General features: G+C 45.6%; 1 protein-coding gene across 3 annotated transcripts in view; it reads right to left on the reverse strand.

The window, feature by feature from the left end:
* The window catches only part of SEMA5B (semaphorin 5B), a 113,391-nt gene that overhangs the window by 19,305 nt on the left and 72,035 nt on the right, over nt 1-22,051 (reverse strand). For all 3 annotated transcript variants that reach the window (XM_039843207.1, XM_039843206.1, XM_039843205.1), the window contains exons 2-4: nt 19,179-19,387; nt 13,998-14,097; nt 9,352-9,397 (exon numbers count right to left, since the gene is read on the reverse strand). In XM_039843207.1, the coding sequence (XP_039699141.1) occupies nt 9,352-9,397; nt 13,998-14,097; nt 19,179-19,332 (300 nt within the window). In that variant the 5' untranslated portion in view covers nt 19,333-19,387. The remainder of the gene's footprint in view (nt 1-9,351; nt 9,398-13,997; nt 14,098-19,178; nt 19,388-22,051) is intronic.

The following is a 22,051-nucleotide window of genomic DNA, read 5'->3' on the forward strand; positions in this document are numbered from 1 at the left end:
GTAGAGCAAGGACTGGAACTCACATTACTGATTCAAGGCTTTTTTTTTTTTCTTTACCCAACCATCTCAAGGACCCAGGACTTTTACATTCTTAATTGCTCCCGTCTCCCCCCAGCTCTGCACTGTCTACTTCACTTCTTGTTTTCTTTGTAGCATCACTCATGCTCCACGTGGGGGAATGTGTTTGGGAATGCAGCTTTTACTCAGGGACCCAGAGGACATTATTGTTTCTAAGTGCCCATGGCACTGACGGCAGTTCCCCACCCAGGATTCCCCCTCTGTTTTGTCTCTACTTTCTGATGGTTCCTCCGAGCCTCTGAAAGAGCAGCTGGAGGGAGATGTGATATCCTTCAGGTCCAGGCAATGTCAATAGCCCTAGCATGGGGCTCATTAGATATTTCTGGATCACATGTATAAACATGAACTGCCTACCTGTCCTTGGAGAGGGAGGGAACCCTGAGCAAGCAGCTCTCCCATCCAAACGGGGAAAATAAAAAACCCACGTGTGTTTAATTTCTAACAAAGCTCCTTCTAGCTGTGAAGTCATTGCCTGCAGAACAGGATGTGGGAGGGCAAGAAGGGTGCCAGAGAGAGAGGGCAGGGCTGCTTTCTGCTTTCCAGATTGCAGCCCATCTACAGCCCCAAGACGGTTGCTTTGCAGGGTAGAGAGAGTGCTAACTTCTGCAGACTCTGGATTCAAGAGCTGCGTAACCAGTTTGATTTTGCCTCCATCAGAACTATGAGCAGAATGGGCTTATCCTGCCAATCCAGGCCTGGGGCTCAGGCCTCTGCTCCTAGACATTAGGGAAGAGCAAATGACCCCTGGCATCTAGCCATGTCGTTGTGGGGTTCATTTGGACAGAAACAATGGAATCATTGTCATACACAGGACCCCATCAGCTCCTAGGCTGAGCCTGATGGGAGAGGAAAAGAGAGACATAAACACAAAACCTCAGGGTGCTTGGGAGCAGAAAAGAGCAATGACAACAAACACTGCAGATGTCCAGGCCTAAAGCTCCACACAGTGGGTGGCTTCGCGGGGAACGTGTGGGTCAAGGGCCTCACTGGAGCCTTAGGGTCTCTGAGCACAAGGGCACTTTGAAATAGTTGGCCTTGTCCCTAAGGGAGTGGGAATCCCACTGCGGGGGCAGGTATGTACAATCAAAAGGAGTCAGATAAAGTTACACTGGGCTCACCCTGGGACAGGCATTATGCCAGGAACTTGACACACCTTCTGTCCTCACCACAGCCAGTGAAACATAGCCTTTTGCTCATTTTACGAGTGAGGAAAATGAAGCTCAGAGAAGTTGAGCAATATGTCCAAGGTCAAAAAGCCAGTAAGCAACAAACCCAAGATGCAAACTCAAGATGAAAACCCAGACAACCGACACCAGAGCTCAGCTTTCTGTGCTGCATCCTGCAGCCTCTCGCAGTGAATAGATTTCTCAAACCGAAAGCTAGAACATATGGCCTGAAAAGAATATGTATATTTATAATGATAACGGCACAGAATGAGCTTGAGTCATTTTATTTTTATTTTATTTAAAAAATTATATTTATCTAAGTAATGATGCACAGAGTTGAAAAAGTTAAATAGTATGAAAAAAAATTTTTTTTAAATCCCACAACCTACTCCTCTCACACCCCAACCCTATTTCCCAACGACGACTACTTTCAACTCTTTTAGTTTTCTCTCTGTCTGTGTTTTTCTTCCAATTTCTCAAAATTATGTATCCATCTCAGACTTTTATCTTCTGACTTTCGGTTAGAGAGGTAAAAATTTTTTCCCACATACCCAACTCTATTCTCCCCTCCCTCAAAGCACACAGACATTTCCCCTCTCCTCGTCTTCCCATTATAATTATGTAACATTAATATTTAATCTTTTAATATGACAGATTTTAAATTAATTTAACTTAAACTAATACTTTAAAATCAACATCAATATGAATATGTAAAAATTGTTCTCTGCTAACGACTAATCCCCTAGATTTCACTGAATGTAAGACACCATTGATTATAATGTGAACCACCACCAAGAAAGAATGTATGCTGCCAAACTCTTTCATCACTTAAAATTTTAATGTAAATTTATTGACAGTATTTTTACTCAGACATATATTTTTTATCATATACCAGCCTTATGCATACAAAGAAGAAAAATGTAAGCAAAATTAAGTATCCTTAAACCTTCTTCGAACTCGTAGTTCATCTCTTCTGAATCACTCTTCTATTCAGTTTTCAGTGCTCATTGTTGTTGTTGTTGTCGTCATTTGTTTGCTTGTTTTAGAGCATCATTTTTTGAACCACCCAGAGTGTAAGTGATATAGCAATTCTTAAATAGTATTCCACTCTGGTCTCCAGAATTGTCTTCCAAGCTATCGACCCCATTCTGCAAGTTCGGATGCTGGCACTTTCTTTATCTTATCAGAAGATATTCCCAGAAGATATTCTGACAACCCAGGAACACTATTTCTTCCACATATGATCCTAAAATGGTTTGTGGACTCTAATGTCAACTGGTTGGTGTTGTAGAATCAAAACACCAGGAATAATGACCAAGTTCAAGCATAGGCAATGACAACTCCATCAAAACAGCAGTCTGGCTGACAGAGACTATAAGATGCCTTCAATAGAAAGACATGGCCTCATTTCAGATTCATTAAAAGTGTATAAACATGTGCTTCTAAAATCAAGGAAATATGCCTCTTCTGAGAAGGTTTCCTTTCTTGATCAAGTCTTGGGTTTTCCTGAACTGAATAATCGTCTTGATTTTCTTCATTTAATTGTTTTGTAATTCAAATTACTAATTTTTCCCCAAATCCCTCTTGATATCATTTGCTAAATATGCATACAAATGGTTCAGATAATATATGAGTTCTCATCCTCTTCCTCCTGCCTCAGTATGGACTGGTTGCCCTTGAGGCCTCCTAGTTGTCCATTAACCTGGGACTTATCTTCTCTCCTTTACGCTCACTGATTCTCATGATTCCTCCTTTCTTGATTTATTTGTTTATTTTGGTGGAACACATCTCCAGTATCTTCCTATGAAAAGGAATATGGTAGATCAATTTTTAAAAATTCTTGCATCTCTGGTTCATTCTATCTTCATACTTGATTGACAGTTTTGATAGAGAATTCTAGGATGAAAATAATTTTCACTCAGGATTTTAAAGGCATTTATTCAACTCCATTGTCTTCTAGATTTCAGTGTTGCTCTTCAGAAGTCTGATAAAATTCTTATTCCTCAGCTTTTGTAGTGACCATTTTCTTCTTCTTTTTTCTTTAGGCCCTAGAAGCTTTTAGGATCTTCTCTTTAATAACAGAAGCCTGAATTTCACACTGGCATGCCTCAGTGAAGGTCTCTTTTGGGAACTCGGTCAGCTCTTTCAGGGTGAAGACTCATCCTCTGTTTTGGTAAATTTTCTTATGTTATTTTGTCATTAATTTCTTCCTCACCTTTTCCTCTGTTTTCTTTTTTGCAACTCTTATTAATCCAATATACCATTAGCCCTTGTGCCCTGATCCTCTCATTTTCTGTTATTTCTCTCTTTTTTCCATGTCTTGTTTTTGTTGTTGTTGTTCTAGTTTCTGGGAGAGTTTTCTTCAACTTTATCTCTTAAATTCAAAATGTATTTCCCCAGTCACATTTTTAATTTCCATAATTTTAATTTATTGTTTTATAAATAAAAAATATTTTTATATCTCTGGAGAGTCTAGTTAGTTTTTTCTAATTAATTTTTTTAAATGTTTTCTTTTATTTCTTGCATCATCCCTGTTCCTTACAGCTGCCTTCATTCTGTTTGTTTGTTTTGATCTTTGTCTTCCACTTTAGAGGCCTTCCTCGAATGTCTGGTGATTTGGGGCTCCTTGTTTATATTTGAAAATAAATCACTAACCATTTCACACTAAAAGGAACCAAGACTTCTTAGAGAAATGGTTGATTCCAGGTCTGGCGTTAGGAAAGTACAAGGTGGGCCTGAAACATTTCCTTACACAAAATAGCAAGGATATAATCCAAGGTGATTAGTGTCATCATGTCAAAGGACCCAGGAACCAACTTGAAGAAGACCCTGATGGGCAAAAGATGGGTAGTCATAAAAGATAACCGCAATGATAGATAATAACAATGTTTTAAAGCCATAAGTCTATAATAATAAAAATAATAAAAGAATAAAATTAATTGGTCGCCATTGATAGATACTAACAAACCAGCTCATTATTTGAAAACTGAGTATCAAACATTTATCCTGCCTTTCCTATATGACTGTATCATTGGGTAACCAAATAGTGGATGAGCAGTTTCTCTTTGCAGGAGTAGTCCAGCTAATACATTGTAACACCTAAAGAATTAATAATCTGGGAAACAATCATCAATGGCTGCTAACTACCTCCTCCTCCACCAAAAAACAAAACAAAACAGAAAATCAGATAGTATGTACCTCCATTAAAAAGTATACAATAACACTTATAAAGTAATCTTGCTGGAATCTAAACTAAATAAAGTCTTTAGATCTAACAATCAATTTACAGATGATTCAGAGAATAGAGGAAAATGTTAAGTTATACCACTTGACTTGCAATCAGCAAAATCTAGACTGTGGGAAACTCTGTAAGACAAGTAACCGGATTTCTTCCATAAATAAATTGCACAGAGAAAGAAGGGGGAGCAACATTTTTCTAGCCCAGACCCCATCAGTGCCCCCATCTTTCCTGTACTTTCCAAATCTGGAGCCTCGCCTGTTGGGTTTTTAAAGACAGGGTCTTAGTCTCCCTTTGTTGAAGGAGGGGTAAAATGGAGAAAGGGATCACTGTGTGGGATGGGACAGGAGACCTGGGTTCTAGAGAATTTAGAGAATTTCAACCATTTCCCCCTTTTAGCATTGTACCTCATCCTCACGTTCCATAATAACCCCCAACACCTCAATTTCTGAGCCATCTGCGGGGTCTGCTTGCTTCTCTGTCATATCCCCCTCTGTAAACTATTTTGCTTTGCTAAAGTAGTTAATGGTTCTATCCCCTCTCTATCTCCCCAGAATATATTTAATCTTTTCTTCATTGATGTCTCTCTTGTTCTCTCTTGTCATTGTGCATCTGTACCATTTAATATTTCTCACTGTCCTTTTAGCAGGGTTTTGTGAAGGAGTGGAGATAGACATGTATGATCAATCTGCCACATGTAATGCTTTATACTAGGACTGTCCCAGAAATTCCAGGCGGGCAAAGTCTAGTAACAGAGTAATTGTGTGGTTTTTGGCTGTGGAAGAAAGCAGGTAGACAGCCAGGAACCGCATAATCTCCTTGTAGACTCAGCAATAACCTTAGATATCAGAGACGATGGCTGAACATTAAAACATCTTCTGAGCATTAAGTCCACCACTTAGCAGAGTTCAGATTTCAGACAACTCCAGAACTGCCAGACTAACTTGGAGAATGTGGCCACAACTAGAAGAGAGCTCAGAATCACCCTCAGCGTCTGCCCAGGTTCAGACAAAGCCCCATGTGCATTCTGCTGCATATGTGCACAACTGCCCCCATTTCTGCACTTTCTGGACATCTGGCAGCCCGAGATCATAAATCCATTGCAGTTAGGCCTCCAGCCACATCACCCCCTGGCCGCTCACCAGCTCCTAATTGCCAAACCCAAATTAGCTCATTACATAGCCCCCTGACACGGTTGACCACTTGCCACCTTTTCTTTCCCAAAACCAGTTTATTCAGTTACGTTGATAAATAAACATCACAGGCGAGCTGATTTGATTTCCCCTCCCCATTCGTGTGTGTGTGTGTGTGTGTGTGTGTGTGTACACATCCTACCCCACCCCCACCCCCACCCCAACCCAGTGCTGCTACCTGCAATTCCTTTCCCTTAGGGGCTTCAAGAACTGAGGAGGCTGGGTATTTTGATTTTCCATAAGGATCATAGTTTACATAAATTATTTAATAAGGGTTAGGTACTTAGAAGTCCTTTTAATGGCTATAGGTTTTCATAACTGTTTGCATTTAGATTTTTCTTTGAGAGATGTTAATTATTTAAACTATCAATAAAGCACTGAGTTTTTAAGTTTGGTTAAATCATACCCTGGGGCCATGTGGGAGGATCAGTGGAGCATCAGCCAGCTGTAATGGAGAGTGACACTGAGCCTGCCCCCAGGCAGTGTGGAGAGTAAAGGCAGCTGAGCTGGGGTGGTGGCGGGGGCATGGTCCTCCATTGGCAAACTGGTGCAGCTCATTTAAACTCCATTTGCTACTCCGTTTGCTATGAGCCACTTGTGATAGCAGATGTTGAAGACTGAAAGGACCCAAAGCCCCAGATAGAGCAATGGAGGGGCACTTGCTAAATGAAGTTGGGCTTTTACCGTCAAAAGTCAGGACATTCTCACCAGGCCTGACAACAGACTAGGGGACCAGCCTAGTCAAGGGAATGCTGGACAGCCTACTTCAACTTCTCTCTCAGTCTTTCCCCTCTGTGGCCAGATGGTACCTACTATGGTGGGGATGTGGACATGCAATGTATTTCTCTCCTAGCTCTGTTACAAAGAATTCAGTCTGAACTCCAGAGGTCAGGCCCCATAGAGACACCCTGGGAGAGTCAAACCAATTCCTGGTGCACTGTAGCTGGTTTGCAGAGCCCTTCAGAGAACCCCTTGAAGTGGAGCCCCTGACCCAAGTTATGGGGCTCACATAAGATACCTTCCCATGGCTGAAACCAGATCAGCATGGAGCTGGATGAACCAGACACACCAGGCCTCTCATCAAGCTGATGAGTCTTATCAACTGATAAGCACCTGTGGGCCAGTTGGGCAGCATCTGTAGAAAAGGCCCTCTTGACAACCAAGAGCAGAGGTTCCTAAATTTGGGTGCACACTGGAAACCACCAGGGAGCTTTTAAAAATCCCAGTGCCCAGCTGGACCAGAGACCAATTAAGTCAGAATCGCTGAAGGTGGGACCCAGGCATCAGTGTTTTTCAAAGGTCCCCTGATGATCCTAGTGGGCAGCCAAGGGAGAAGCACTTTCTAGAATCAGGCTAACTCGATTCCCATCCTGATCTATGCTACCCAACTATGCAAGCCAGAAACCTGGATCACACCATTGTGCCTGAAACCTCCAGAGCTGCCAGCCTCCCCAACTCCAGGGGTCATTTTCATGTAAGAGAGAGTGTGCTTGGTGCTCCATGGAGCTGTGTTGTACAGTGACCCTGTGTGATTCTGCCACCTGAAGACCTCTTCCTCTCTTTTCCCAGACCACTGCCTTAGTTCAACTCTCGCCATCACTAGCCTAGATATTACAGTTGTCTCCTAACTGGCTTCTCCAACAATCCATTCTCTGCACTGGGCAAGGTGATCTAAACACCAAATCTGTTCATGCCACTTCCCTGCTTAAAACCCTTTAAGGAGCCCCCACTGCCTTCAGAATAAAACATGGAGCCCTCTGTCAGCAAGAAGACCCTCTACAACGTGGCCTCTCTCTCTCCTTCGCCTCGTCTCTCACCCTCATCCCTCTCACACCTCGTTTCCTCTACACTGGGCCGCTTGGTGCTCCATGCTATTTTACACGTCTGTGTCTCTACCTTACCTGCCTGGCCAACCCCCAACCTTTAAGCTCAAGCCCAAGGACTTCTGGGAAGCTTTGCAGACCGTGCTGAGCCTAATGTGCTTCTGGGTCTGCATGCATGTTTCCCATAGCACTGCCATTATTTCTGCTTCTGTCTTGCTATCCCTTTTTGGACCCTTTGCTGCTCCCAGGCCTTCTTTTGCAGACCACGGGAACCTAATAAAAAGCCAGCTGCTTGAGCTCAGGACAGAATCCCTGGAACCACTTTCTCCCACCCACTTTGAATCGCCTCTGCACATGCTTTCCCAGACAGACCCTGATCTGCTGGGTTTGGCTTCTTGGTTTCATTTCTATAGTCTCTGAACAGGCTGTTTGTGACCGAACTGGCAGGCCATCAGATTTCCTCTGGGGATTTCCTCTGCCTTGCTCTAGCCCAGGCCCCAGGAACATACCACACGGGTCCCGTCCAGAAAAGGAAATCATTTGCGATCTCTTATGTGCTTATTCCTTGAAGCAAAGGACAGAGCCTGATTCACTTTTGGATCTCAGACGCCTCGTGCCATGCCTGGGACTGGAACTGGGCTTTAGCAGGTATTCAACAAATGTTTATTAGGGGCTGGTTGAATGTATGAATGGGTGGGCTGGCCGGTAAGTGTATGGACAGAGGGATAGACAGACTGATAAATGAATGAATCACATTTTCTTTCAATTTATTCTAGTTCTTTCCGATGGGCACACTTTTTCTGCTCCCTTGAACCTCCCCTCTGGAAACCAGCTGCAATGGGCCCTGGGGTATAGACCCAGGTGAGAATAGAAGGAACCAGACTAGAATGGCACCCCAGCTTCCCCAACTACCCTTTACAGTGAAAGCTTATGCCGAATAACCCAGCATCTGACTAACTCCTTGTGTGGTTCTCTAGTTAGTTATACGTATCACTCATCATCTCTTCCTGGCTACACTGTGAGCCTTGCAGGTTGAACATTCTGCTTGTGTTATCGCCCCTCTGCTCCCAGTTCAGTTCAGATACACAATAAGTGCTCAATGAACGCCTGATCACTGGGAGACCAGCAAGCCTCCCAGACATGAGGACTGAGGCTCTGCCCTCACTGAAGAAGAAAAGATGGCCTTCCTTTCTTTGGACTGTTCAGCCTCTGCAGAGATGGTTTAGCATCTGTTTCTCAATCTGGGATAAACGTTCTGGATCAAAGAGTCCCATTAGAATGCCTCCCAGAGCATTTAGGGAATCATGCTTGGTGAGTCTCTCTGGCAGCAGATACATCAATCACAGCTCAGTGAAAATGCTGAGTTAGAAGGAGATCACTCAGCCAGGCTAGGAAAGCAATAGGGACACCCTATTATCCCTTAAGGCCCGAACTCAGAGACCTTCCTATTGATTGAGGTACTGGTCTCAGAATGACCAGCCACTCTAGTTTGCCCAGTACTGTCCCAGTTTTAGCACTGGAAGTCCTGCATCCTGAGACCCCTCAGTCCTAGGCAGACAGGGACAACTGGTCGCACTAACTCTGGCGCTCTTTTCCTCTCTTCCTTGGCAGCTCTTTTGCATAATGCGGGAGCCCTGTATGTGCCTCCATGTTGATGTGGCCACACTCCCACTTCCAAGTGTCTTCCCACCGGTAACCTCAATAACCAGTGAGGGTCCACGGCCACTGAAAAGAGGCTGGGGCTCTTGTTTTCAACCTGAGGGAGTGAATTCCAGATCTTGCTCCTTACGCTGCCCTGGCTACGTAATTTCCCCAAATACCAGGGAGATTACTGGGAAGGGAAACAAATGTACCTGAAGGAGGGAGACATTGGCAAGGCTGAGTCGGAAGAGGTAGTTCCTGTGAAAACAAAAATGGAAATCATAAGTCAAGCTGGTTCTGCAGGCAGTTCCCCAGGAAGCAGTTTCTTGGCTCCTGCCTCACGGGGTGCCAGGACCGAGCGCCGACTGCAGCGTGCCTACAGTGGGTCGACCCCCAGGGAGAGCTTTACCTCCGTTAGCTCATTTAATCTTCACAACAACCCCAGAAGTAGAGAGAGAAAACTCCATTGTGCAGATAAGGAAACAGTTTGGGTAAATGGCCCAAGTCACAGAGATAGTAAGTGAAAGAGTTAAAATCCAGAGAGTGTAAGTGGAGGGATTAAAACCCAGACTTGTCTACTCCTGTAGCCCACACTGTCTCTGCTTCCTGGCCATCCTGGCAGGCCCAGGGAGGAGGAACCCCCACCACCTTTTCTAACCGTGGAAACTGTTTCTGTGAAACTTAAAGTCTCTTGGAGCTCTTGCAGAAACCCAGACAGGCCATCTTCCTCCTGCCCTCACCCACCTTCCTGACCTATTCCCTTCCTCATAAAGGCCAGCCATCTCTTGGCCCCATGCTGTGGGCCCCTAAAGTCCTGTGTGCTTCCTTAAGTCCTTCATTCCTACCTATAGTCAGTGACTCTGGATACCTGTCCACCTCCCTGGACCACGCGTCTTCTCTTGCCCAAATTGACCCCTCTGCCACCTCGCGATTTCTCTTCCCCAGAGCCCAGCCAGTACAGGGCTGCCAGACTCAAATTCCTCAAGTACCGTTTTCATCATATCAGCCTGTTGCTCAGAAATCTTAAATAAGGAAACTTATGTCCACACAAAAACCTGCATATGGATGTTTATAGCAGCTTTATTCAGTAATCGCCAAAACTTGGAAGCAGCCAAGATGTCCTTCCGTAGGTGACTAGATAAATAAACTGTGGTCCATCCAGACAATGGAACATTATTGAGTGTTAAAAGGAAATGAGCTGTCAAGCCATGACATTAGAGGGATCTTAAATGCATATTACTAAGAAAAAGAAGGCAATCTGAAAGGGCTACATATTGTATGATTCCAACTATATGATATTCTGGAAAAGACAAAACTATGGAGACAGTTAAACTGGAGCGGTAGTTGCCAGGGGTTGGTGGTAGGAGGGAATGGATGAACAGGCAGAACACAGAGGATTTTCAAGGCAGCGAAAATACTCCGTATGATGCCATAATAATGGGTACATGTCATTATAAATTTGTCCAAACCCATAGGATGCACACCACCAAGAGCGAACCATAACAAAAGTTATGGACTTTGGGTGATGATGACGTGTCAGTGCAGGTTCATCAATTGTAATAAATGCACCACTCTGGTGGGGGATGTTAACGGTGGGGTAGACGACACATGTGGAGTGGCAGGTATATGGGAATTCTCTGTACCTTCCTATCAGTTTCGCTGTGAACCTAAAACTGCTCTAAACAAATAAAGTCTGAATTTTAAAAACCCTTAAATAATAACGACAATACTCTCACCACTACTACTACTATCCGTTGCTTGTTGAGCACTCACAGTGGCGGGCACTGCTGGAATTGCTTTGCTTGGACCCTGGAGCCACAAGGCCACTATGCTGGGACTCGAGGGTGGCAGAACTACCAGTCAGAGTGCCACACGAAAGTGACTGCAGGATCACAGAGTAGACCTTGTGACTCTCCCAGAGAAGGGAGAATGAATTCCAGTTCAGCCATTTGCTAGGGGCCTTCTGAGCAGCTCCGAGTCTCCATCTATAAAGTGGATGTGCCTGTCTTTCTTATTTCCCAGGGCCGTGGAGACAGGGGAATAATGTGATGCGTGTTAAAATGCTTCATTAATGCCAAGCAGATGTAAAATTTGGGTTTTCCCAAAGAGTTTTCTTTCCTTCTTACATCTTCCTTGGGTCATTCCTCTACTCGTTCCTGAAGTTTTCAGGAATAATTGCTTTAGAAAGTTCTGGCCTACCTCAGCTGTGCTGAGAAGAGAAACGAGGGGAAAGGTTGTGGAATGGGCCAGAAGAAGAAGGAGGGGCCCTGCTGAATGAATCCGGGGGCCTGAAGGAGACATCTCAGGCTGGAGACTCCTATTCTCCAGCTCGGGCTCCAGGCCCAGGCCCCACTCAGCTTCTTTGCTCTCCTGGTGGACCTCACGGAATGACCTTGGCTCCAGGCTTCTGCTGCCCCTCCCCAGTCTCTTGCTCCGAAGAGCTTCCCTACCCCCACCTTCCTGGCCAAGAGACAGATGGGATCCCACTGATGGCTCTGCCCCAGCTGTCTGCTCAGGTAACACAAGCATCTGCTCACAGCTTTAAAAAATTAGGGGAAACATTGCATCACTTTATTCATTTTTATCCCATCAAAAATCATTCATCACAACATCTCAGTCTGCTCTTCTGGGAGATGATAACAGAGAAAAATCTCTGTAGCCTGAACCGCCCTAATCCCTTTTGGAACGAGGCGGGGTACAAAGGAATAAAAAAATGTCCCCTGTCCTGAATTCCAGAGGCCCAGGAGGTCAGAAAAAAAGGGGAAAATCTGGCCGGCAGAAGAGAAGGAGGAAAGAAAGTGACCTAGAGAAGAAAAGAGAGAAAAAATTGAGGACCCACTTCATTTGCTCCAAGAGGTGCAAGGGGCCAAGTCCAGGACTGATTTCCCCCCTGTTCCCTGGGGGCATAGCCAGGATTAAGTACCCAGCAAAAGATGTGTCTCCACCTGTGTGGGGGAAGCCCCAGAATGGGTCAGAAAGAGCAGTGTGACCACAGGCAGAAAATCTCCCCTTCTGGGTGTCAGTTTCCTTGTCCATACAATGGACTCACAGAACCCAGTTTCTGGAGGTTATTGTGAAGATTAGATGATTTGTTACCTGCCTGATTGACTACATGTTTTAGATGCTTTACTACATACATGGTACATAAAACGGTGCCTGGCACATGGCAAATGCAGAATGAATGGCAGCTTTTGAAATGCTTCCACAGGTTCAGAAGGAGGCATCAGGATTTTTAGAACAACCTGCGCAAAGCAGGTGGAATCTGAATAAGGGAGAAGGATCTTACCAATGTTAGCTTCCTGATTGTAATTTTGTACTATTGTTATGCAAGATGTTATCATTGGGGGAACCTGGGTCGAGGGTATATGGATTGGATCTCACTGTATTATTTCTTACAACTACATGTAAATCTATGATTATTTCAAAATACAAAGTAAAACATTTAGTCTCTTAGCTGGAAAAATTAAGTCCATATTCTTGCTGACCTTCATATGTACAAGTTACCTCTGGGAGGACACACAAACTCGTCACACGGCAAGCCTCCAAGGAAGGGTCTTGCTTCGAGTGTGAAGCGGCGGCCCTGCTTTTCACTGTATACCTTCTGAGTGTTATACCATAACACATATAACTAGTTAATATAAAAATTAAAAAAGTAATAAAATGCTGTCAGTCCAGCTTCATCATAACCTTGTGAGGTTTGTAGCCTAGAGACTGTAATCCAGTCCTTACAGATGAGGAAAGTCAAAGATGAAGATCACCTGAGACAAAAATCAAGCTCATCTGGTCCTAGTCCAGAGCTCTGTCCTTGACTTCTCTTCTTTTCATACCACAAATGAGGGGGTAGGGACACTCAGGAAAGCCCAGAGGTCAAGGATGATCAGCTATCTAGTGTAACCGGGAGGTGCCCAATCTAGTGGTCACCATCCCCCACCCCCAGGCCAGCAGAATCAGAAGCTCTGGGGTTGGGAGCATCTGAAAAACACCACTGCAGTAGGAGGTGATAACATGGACTGGCAGAACAAACTAGTCCTGGGCTTAGGAAACCTGAGTTCTAGTCCTCATACCTGTTGTCATCTTTCTATGTGATCTTGAGATGTTCACCTTCCCCTATCCAGCCCTCTGCCTCTTCATGTTTAAATTAAGGCAGTTGGATCAGACCAGCGATTCTCAAACCTAAGACTCACCTGGAGGGGCTGCTGAAATGCAGCTTGCTGGGCCCACCCTGAGCTTCTGATTCAGCAGGTTTGGGGTGGAGCTCAAAGACTTGCATTTCTAACAAGTTTCCAGGTGCTGCTGGTGCTGATGGTCCAGGGACCATTCTTTGAGACCCACTGAAGTCAACCATCTCTAAGCTCCCTTGAGCTGATGTTCTATGATTTTGTGAGAATTATCTCCTCCTACTCCACCCCATAGAGTCCCCACAAGTCCTCCCTAGAGTGTATTATCCTTTGGATGCCAGACTTGGACAGTGGGGCTAAAGGAGGTCAGGTAGCAAACAGGGAACTGAGGTCCTGCAAAGAAGCCCACATCGCCTGCATCCGGTTGCAGCTGCAGGTGGCCAGATGGCCAGTAGGGGGCTCCTGAGCACCTTCTCTACACAGAGCTCCCAGGGAGGATGCCAGATAGGTACTGGCTTGCTGAGAGCCGGAGGTCCGGAGGTCCGGAGGTCCTGAGGTCCGGAGGTCCTGAGGTCTAGAATATCTGTGGGGAACAGGCATTCAGATACAGAGAGGGCCTGGCAGGGAGGAACAGGGGCCCAGGTTGTGAGAATGCCCACAGTAGCCTCATCTCAGATAATATTCTGCACTCCATTCTAGGCACCTGCACTTCTGGCCCAGACCCGCCTGTGCCTCATTACCTGGCTCCCACGATGAGCTGGTTCCTGGAGGGATCCAGAGCGAGCTGGGAGAAATCTCGGGCTCCAGGATAGGTGAAGTTAGAGACCCAGGGCTTCAGGTCTGGAGGAGGGAGAGGCAAACATCCAGTTACTGTTGAACCAGGGGCTCCCTGCTGCACCACCAGCATGGGGCAGGAGAATGGAAGGGCTGCAGTTAGGGTGAAGTCAGGGTGCAGTGAGACCTGTGGGCAGCCAACTAGGGGGTGTTGTCACTGTTCTTGCTGTGTTCCCTACCTCAGAGAGGGGCCACACCTGCTCCCAGCTGCTCCGAGGGAGACCTGTAATCACCTTTGGCTCCCTCAGCCCCTCACCGGCTGCATCAAACACACTGGCAAATCCTGTCTGCTCTACAACCGTCTCTGAAATCCATCCATCTTGCCCTCTACACCCCATCGCCCGCCCATCCAAGCCACCAGCATCTCTTGCCTGGAATGGTGCCAACAGCCCCCTAACTGGCCTGGCTTCCACTCCTGCCCCTCCAGTTCATTTACCACAAGGCAACCAGAGTGATCTTTCTAAAATGCAAACCTGTTTATGTTACTCTCCAGCTTAGAGCTTTTTAAAAGGAAATGTCTTAACTCCTGCGAAGGCCTTTGGGTTGCGACCCAACTGTCCTCCCAAGTCATATGCCTGGAACATTAATTACTTAGCGACCCATGGAAAGAATGATGCTTCAACTTTTACATCCCCCTGAGACTCTCCACCCTGGCCCCACTAAACTAGACCACTGTGCACTTCTCCAGATCTATTCTACAAGAGCCTGCAAACTTTTACACTTCTGTTCTCCCTCAGTGGAAGTTCCTGTTCACCCCATCCCCACCCTGCCTCCTCTAGGAAGCCTTCCCTGACTTCCCAAGCCAGGGGGAAGGGCTCCCACAGACATCTGCCCTACTGCCATAAAAGCCCCCATCACACTGGGTGTCTATACTAGTGGTTTGCCCTGGGGGCCAGGAAAGATCTTGCTTCTTGGATCTCCAGGCCTGGCCCAGCACCTGGAAGTATTTGAATGAATATAGAACCCCCATCTCCCTTCTGTACAGAAAGAACCAGGTTATCAGACAAGGCTCCAGGGTGAGTGGGAGGGTGAGTGGTCAGTGTCTATCCCTGTCTGCAAGGAAGGATCTTCCCAGCCAAGGCCAAAGCCTCTCATGGGCATTGGGTGGGCAGAGAGGAGAGCTCGCAGCCCTCTGGATGGGTCAGCAGTGGTCTGGGGAGAATATGCCTGGGGAACAGTACCCAGCCCACTTTCCTCTTTCCCTCCCTCTGGAGACCCACTCCCTGTGTCTTGGTGCACAGCCCTTTAATGGCTCTCTCTCACAGATGGCTCATGGATGGGAGGGAACTGACCAGTAATGAAAGAGCCTCAGGTAGAGGAATATCCATGCTAATGGGGGTGAAGATGAGGGGGACTGTGAGGCCCTGTGCCTTTCTGCATAGTGCATTAGCAACTGACTCACAGAAAGGCCCAGAGTGTGTGTGTGTGTGTGTGTGTGTGTGTGTGTGTGTGTGTGTGTGTAATCCAAAGGAAATAAATCATTGCTCATTATCCCTCTACTGCAGAGTAAAAGCACCCCTTCATTTCTGCACGACAGGCAAACACTTAATCGCTCGCTAGAGAACTGGAGGTTTTGTGAGTTGGATGGTTTTCAGAAAACTGTAATACGCACAATTAAAAAGAAAAAGAAGAAAGAAATTCTGCAGCAAAATGAAGCGAACCCCTTGGGTGTGCCTCTGCCCCCAGCAGGTGACTATGGGTTGGCAACAATTATCACGTAGTTGCAATGACATTTGGGCAATACCAGTATAAGGAGTAGATCTGGAGTCAGGTAGCCTGGGTTATTAGCTGACCTCAGAGCCACCCTCAGAAATCCTGGTAGGATATTATACAACCTTAGAAACTAAGCCAGCCAAAGGTCCTCTTCCTCCAGGAAGCTTTCTTGGGTTATGACCTCTCCAACTGATGTTTTGTTCCACATTCTCTCTACCCTTTCTGTTCCATTCACATTGTATATTGTTGTCACTCCACATGTGTGCAAGTGTGTTTTCTGTGGGGGGCGGAGAGGGAATGTGAGGGGCTTGCTTGTCCCCATTAGACTGGGTGCTCCCCAACAGTAGCAACAGCGTCACACTTTAATTCCCTTCTTCCCTTCCAACAGAGGTATCCCAGATGTGGGCGGCCGAACAGGGGAAGAGGTGGCATGACTGGTCTGCGGCTAACCAGGAGAACTCCGTCTGGGGGACTTCTCAGCTCCATCTTCACTCAGGCCCTTCTTCGGGGAGGAGGGGAGAAGGAGAGGGAACAGGAGCTGTGATGACAGTAGGGAGGTGGGGGTGGGGGAGTGGAGGGTAGCGGCCCCTTCCGGTTTCTGTCCCTCTCCCCTACCGTGGAAGGGACCAACATGGGCAAAAGGGAAACGGAGAGAAGGGAGAGATGTGCAGCCCAGTGATCCTGAGGGAACTGTCTTGGGAAGGGAGCCAGCTTCCTCTGATTAAATAGGCAAAGAGGACCAGAGGGAAGGCTGTCTTTAAAACACCAAGCACGTTCTGAGCTCCGTGTGCAGCGAAGGCTTTGGACGGCATCTTTAAGAGAAAAATGACATTCTCCATGACGCGGCTGTGATTTTAATTATGTATAGTCGATTCAATTACCGACTTTGTGGATTAACCACTGTCAGTATTAACTCCATCTTTCCAGGTGTCTACCTGCTGCCCAGAAAGGCCATGCTGTGGCGAAAGGAATAATGTGCAGGCCAAAGAGAAACACAGGAGGATCCCACTTAAAAGAAACCCCTAGCAGAAAATTTAACCTTACGAAACAGGAAAATGTCAGATTCTGCAACTGGCGGCTCCTCTAGGATACTTAGATCAGTCAGATGTTGGGGGAGACAAAAACTCATAGCTACAGGGTTGTAAACCTACAGATCGGTCAGAAATAAGGTGTAACACATGAGGGGAACCTAGAAGGTAGGGAGTGGTGCTGGGCTGGATTATGGCAACTTCTCCGGAACACAGAACATAGTCAATCGTCCAAAATGAATAGAGTCCCTAGTGTGTGCTCAGTGGCACTAAAGGGTGTGGAGAGACCAGGGAACTGGTCCTGGTCCAGGACCAACTGTGCTGGGGGCCAAAGGGAGCGACTTTTAAGGAACAATAAGAGATACTCAAGTACTCAAAAGAAACTTATTCACCTCTGAGCCCCCGCAGTGTCCAGCTTCGTGCTTGGCGTCAAGCAGGGCCCAATAAAAATTTGGCAAATGAATAAGAAAACCCAGGCCATCAGAATGGGGAAGGAGGTGAGTTGCTGGAGGCCAGGAGGCTGGGCAGGAAAGTCAGAGATGACGCCACTCTCCAGGGTAGTCAGTCTAAGATGACCGACCATCTCTGCTTGCCCAGGACTACAGGTATTCCTTGGCGACCTTATGTCAATCACCTATGTTAACCTGAGCCTCATTTCTTCATTCTGAAGGGTGGTGGGTGGCAAGTCAGTTTCATTCAAGTAATTTACATGTGAAGATCAAAAATAATGTCAAGAAAGCTAGGCACCCAAGGAACACATCTCCCACATCTCCGCCCATTGACCCGCCGCCCAATTTACACCAATATGGACCAGCCTGACAGGAGAACAGATTCCCCAGTTCTCCTTCCATCGTCCTTGTCCCCAGAATCAGCCAGGCCAATAATGTTTTGGGCAAATCCCATGAAATGTTTCATTAGGAGATGCCACAGTGACCCCCAATGTAAGGATAGCCCTCGGCACTCAAAACCCAGCTCCTCTGTCCCCTGCTTGGTCCTTCCCTTCAGTGACAACCACCATCGGCACCTAAGGAGCCATCAGGAGTCTGAGGGTGTACACCACACGTTTTGTAGGCTTAAAGACATTGCTAATTTACTTTAATCCACTTAAGCCTTCAAAGACTGACTTTCAGCTCAAACAAATCAGCACAGAGAAAACAGGTAGAAACCCTCCCCTCTGAGAGAGGAGACAGGATACAGCCCACAGCTGGGAATTTCACACTTCTAAACACCCTAAGTCGCCTACCTCACAGCCCCCAACTCCTATTCATACCAGCTCCCCACTCTGGTTTCCGTCTTGACCCTCTTGACAGTCTGTGGAAATCTCAGAGGACAGGATGGACAGCCTCCTGCCTAGGATACCTGATCAGTCTATCATGGGGAGTGAGTCAGGAGGCTCTGACGCATTTCTCCAACCTCAGCCCCACCCCCATTTGTAAAAGAAGGTGATAGCTTTGTCCTGTCTCTCCCCCAGGGTTATTATGAAAGGGAAATAGGACAGATGTTTATCAAACTCAAGAACCTGGGGACCCCTGAGACTACATTTGTAAATGCCAGTGTGAGCTGCCACATAGGCAATGGATCCTGAAGTGTCGATGTGATCGTAACATCATCAGGGACCCCCAGACGGGCTAACAGATCATGGGAGAACATCCAGGAAGTTCCAGTATTTGTGTTTTGTTTTCCTTTTAGATTACCATCAAATGCATTTAATAATTTTAGAAATTCTTATTAAGAACTCATGGGCCCTTCAGAATATGTCCAGTAATTCACAAATCCCAGTTTGGGAAACACTTTAGTAAGACACTCTTCTGACCTCCCTTGACAGGGAAAAGGAGTTATTAGTTATCAGGGTCCCTTTCCCTGGGGGCTACCAAGACTTCCAAAACAGGCATCCCTACAGCCGTCTTAGAGCAGAAGGAATATTTCCAGAGATCACTAGGCACTTCTAACAAGTGAGTCATCTTCATTCTTCCCCCCATTGGAAGCCAACAAATAGAGCTCATGCTTCCAGAAGAGCTAGAGCTGAGACAACCAATTTACCCTTGGCCAGCCCACCCAGGGCGTCCACATCTGATTCTCTAGCAAAGGAATCCCAAAGAAAGACCCTTCCTCCCCAAGTAAACACGGACAAAGGATCTAGATGCACTGTCTGGAAACTAAAATCAGACCCCTCCAGCCCACGCCTGCTGTCTGTCTTAGATCTATCCCCAGAACAAGAGTCTCTGTACCTTACAGGAAATGATCATCCCAGGACTGCCAACAGCCAAAGGAACCCACCTGCGGTCCTACCTAAGTCCTTCAGTACATGGTCATTGCAAAAAACACTGAGTGGGAAATGGCTCTCACCTGCAAAGGCCACGGTGGGGTGTTCCCTCAGGGCGCATGGCTGCTGCTCACTGCTGGGTTCACTGGAGACATCCTGGGAGCTGGAGAGGTGGAACACCAGCAGTGCGAGGCTGGGCGGCAACAGGGTGATAGCCAGGGGTCCCAGAACCACCATGGTGGGCCCCTCTGCAGTCCTAGCTCCCAGCTCCAGAGACAGGCTGGGGGAAGACCTGCAACGCAAACACTCAAGCTCACTACGCGCTCCCTCGCCAATGCCCACTTCTCCCAAGTTCCTCTTGGTCGTCGGCGGCCCCATAGGTTAGTTTGTTTAATAAATAAATTTATATTTTATTTATGTTACTTAGGGTTTATTATGCTCTAGTAACACGAAGTTATAGATCATATCTTGAAAGCTAATTTCCCTTGGAATCATTTTCTACACAAAACTGACAAATTACAGAGCTTTTTCTATTAGGGTCCCAAATGGCTTAAAATTAGTTTTAATGATAAAAATGGTATCTTAAGATTTTAATAAATGGACGTAGGACGAGTGAATAGCCATTTCTAAAAAAAATAAAATAAATTTGGATCCATTACTCACACTTTACAAATTCCAGCTAGATAAAAGATTAAATACTGAGAATGAAATCATCAAAATACTAGAAGAAATGTTGGCAGAATTCTTTATAACCTTGGAGTGGAGAACCACGACTCAAAATCTGGAAGCTATTAAAGAAAAGATTGACAAATTTAACTACATAAAAATCACAAACTTCTGCATGCTTCCTTTTCTCTCTCCCTTCCCCCCAACCCCCCCAAAATAGCATCAAGCAAAATCAAAAGGCAAATGACAAACTGGGAAAAAATATGTGCAAATCATATTACAGACCAGGGGTTAATATTCCTGATATGTAAGGAACTCCTGGGAATCAAGAAGAAAAACATCAATAATCCAGTAGAAAAATGGGCAAGGAATATAAATGTTAATAGGCTTAAAAACATGGATAGCACTTATTCTCACTTATAATAGAAGCAATGCAAATTAAAATTTAGACTGAGATACTTCTGATCGCCTATCAGTTCAGCAAAATTCCGAGTTAGATAACACACTCTTGCTGAGGCTGTGGGAAAGAGGGGCACTCTTATATACTGCTGGTGGGTGCACAAAATGGTACAACCCATAGAGGGGGATCTGATAATATTTGACAAAACAAGAGGCATTTATCCTTTGACCTAATTTCTGAGAATCTAGACCAGTGCTGCTCAAAGTACGGTCCACGCACCAGTGTTGATCCACAAAATGTAATGACTCTATGGCAAGATAAATGTAGAAATTTGAGAGTAAATGTTTAAAAACAAATTATAATAATTTGAGAGTAATTTTTACGTCTATTGGATCTAATAACAAAATATTTGGGCTTGTATTTTGCATAGTCTTTTCACTTCTCTAGTGATTTACGTTTATTAAATTTTGTGTAAGTATCTATCTGCGACAGACTGTAAATTGAAAAGTAAAATTTGCTGCTTCATCTCAGATAATTGAGAAGCAAAAATAGACTTCGGAGGCACCTGCACGTGTGCAAGGTGACTTACGCACGAGATTGTTCCTGTGGCATTCTTTGAAATAACAAAAGACATGAAACAACTGAATATCAATGGAAAACTGCTTAAATAAGCTATGGTATATATTTGTAATGGAATACTATGCAGCTCTAGAAAAGAATAAGGATTTTTCTCTAGATTTTTGATGTGAAGAAATCTCCAGGGATTTTAAGTGAGAAAAGCAAGGTGCAAAACAGTGTAATAATATGTTACTTTTTCGTGTAAAAAAGAGAGTAGAAATAAGAATATATACTTATATTTGCCCATCTTAGAATTAACATACACTGGAAAAAATAAACCAAACTGATAAATTAAAAAGTTTGCCTATAATTCACAAAATGATGAGTTAGGCTTCTCAATATATATCTTTTTATATTATTTTCATCTTTAAACATTGAATATGTTTAATATTACCTAGTCCATAAAAATTTTTTAAATCTTATTTAAACTAGTTTTCGTTCCTTAAAACTTCTACTATGGAACAAACCAAAAGTTACCCTGGAGGCCTGACTCGTACCCTCTGAATCAGCTCCCACCTCTCTCCTGCGACCCATCCACTGTGTCACCAAGCCCTGCTGACCCCACTTCCCTCACAGGTCCCTGACCCACCACTGACTGACCTCCTTGGTATCACTTTCCTCTTCTGTGAAACGAAAGGCTGAACTGCTCAGGGATTCCAGGGGAGAGAGCAAGTCAGAATCACTTCTACTGGAGGCAGACACCTGGGGCCAGCAAGTAAGTGATCCCAAGGTTGATTCTGCCAGTCCTCCTGAGGACTAGGGGCCCCTGGGCTTCCAATCCTCTCTAAGACTCTTTGCTCCTAAACCCTCCTCTCGTCCCTCCCTACTGCCACTACCTTATCTCAGGTCTGGAAAATTACAGTAGGATGATTTACTTCCTGCTCAAGTTTCCTCACTTGTATGTGAATGGGATAACAAAAAAACCCACTGCATTGCTGCAGTGACCACACAGTGTATGTGCCCAGCAGAGTCCCCTTCTTCCTTACCCTGCCCCATCCCACACCCTGTGGGCCAGTAGTCCCTAGAACACCTTTTTGATCCCTTCACCCAAGAGCCTGGCCATCCCTCCACCCAAGAGCCTGGACATCCCTCTTAGCAGAGATCCTCTGCGAGGGAAGTTTGGCCCAAACTTACTCCCTGGAGAGGGGTTTCACACTGTTGCTCACGTGTAGTTATTCCTCAGTGGTAAGCTGGGTCTTTCCTGCTGCCTGGGGCTTGGCACTGCCATCCTGTCCCTGGTGCCCACCATCTCCTTTCTCTGACACTGATCCC

Source organism: Pteropus medius, unplaced genomic scaffold, assembly GCF_902729225.1.
Source record: "Pteropus medius unplaced genomic scaffold, Ma_sr-lr_union100, whole genome shotgun sequence".
NCBI classification, from domain to species: Eukaryota; Metazoa; Chordata; class Mammalia; order Chiroptera; family Pteropodidae; genus Pteropus; species Pteropus medius.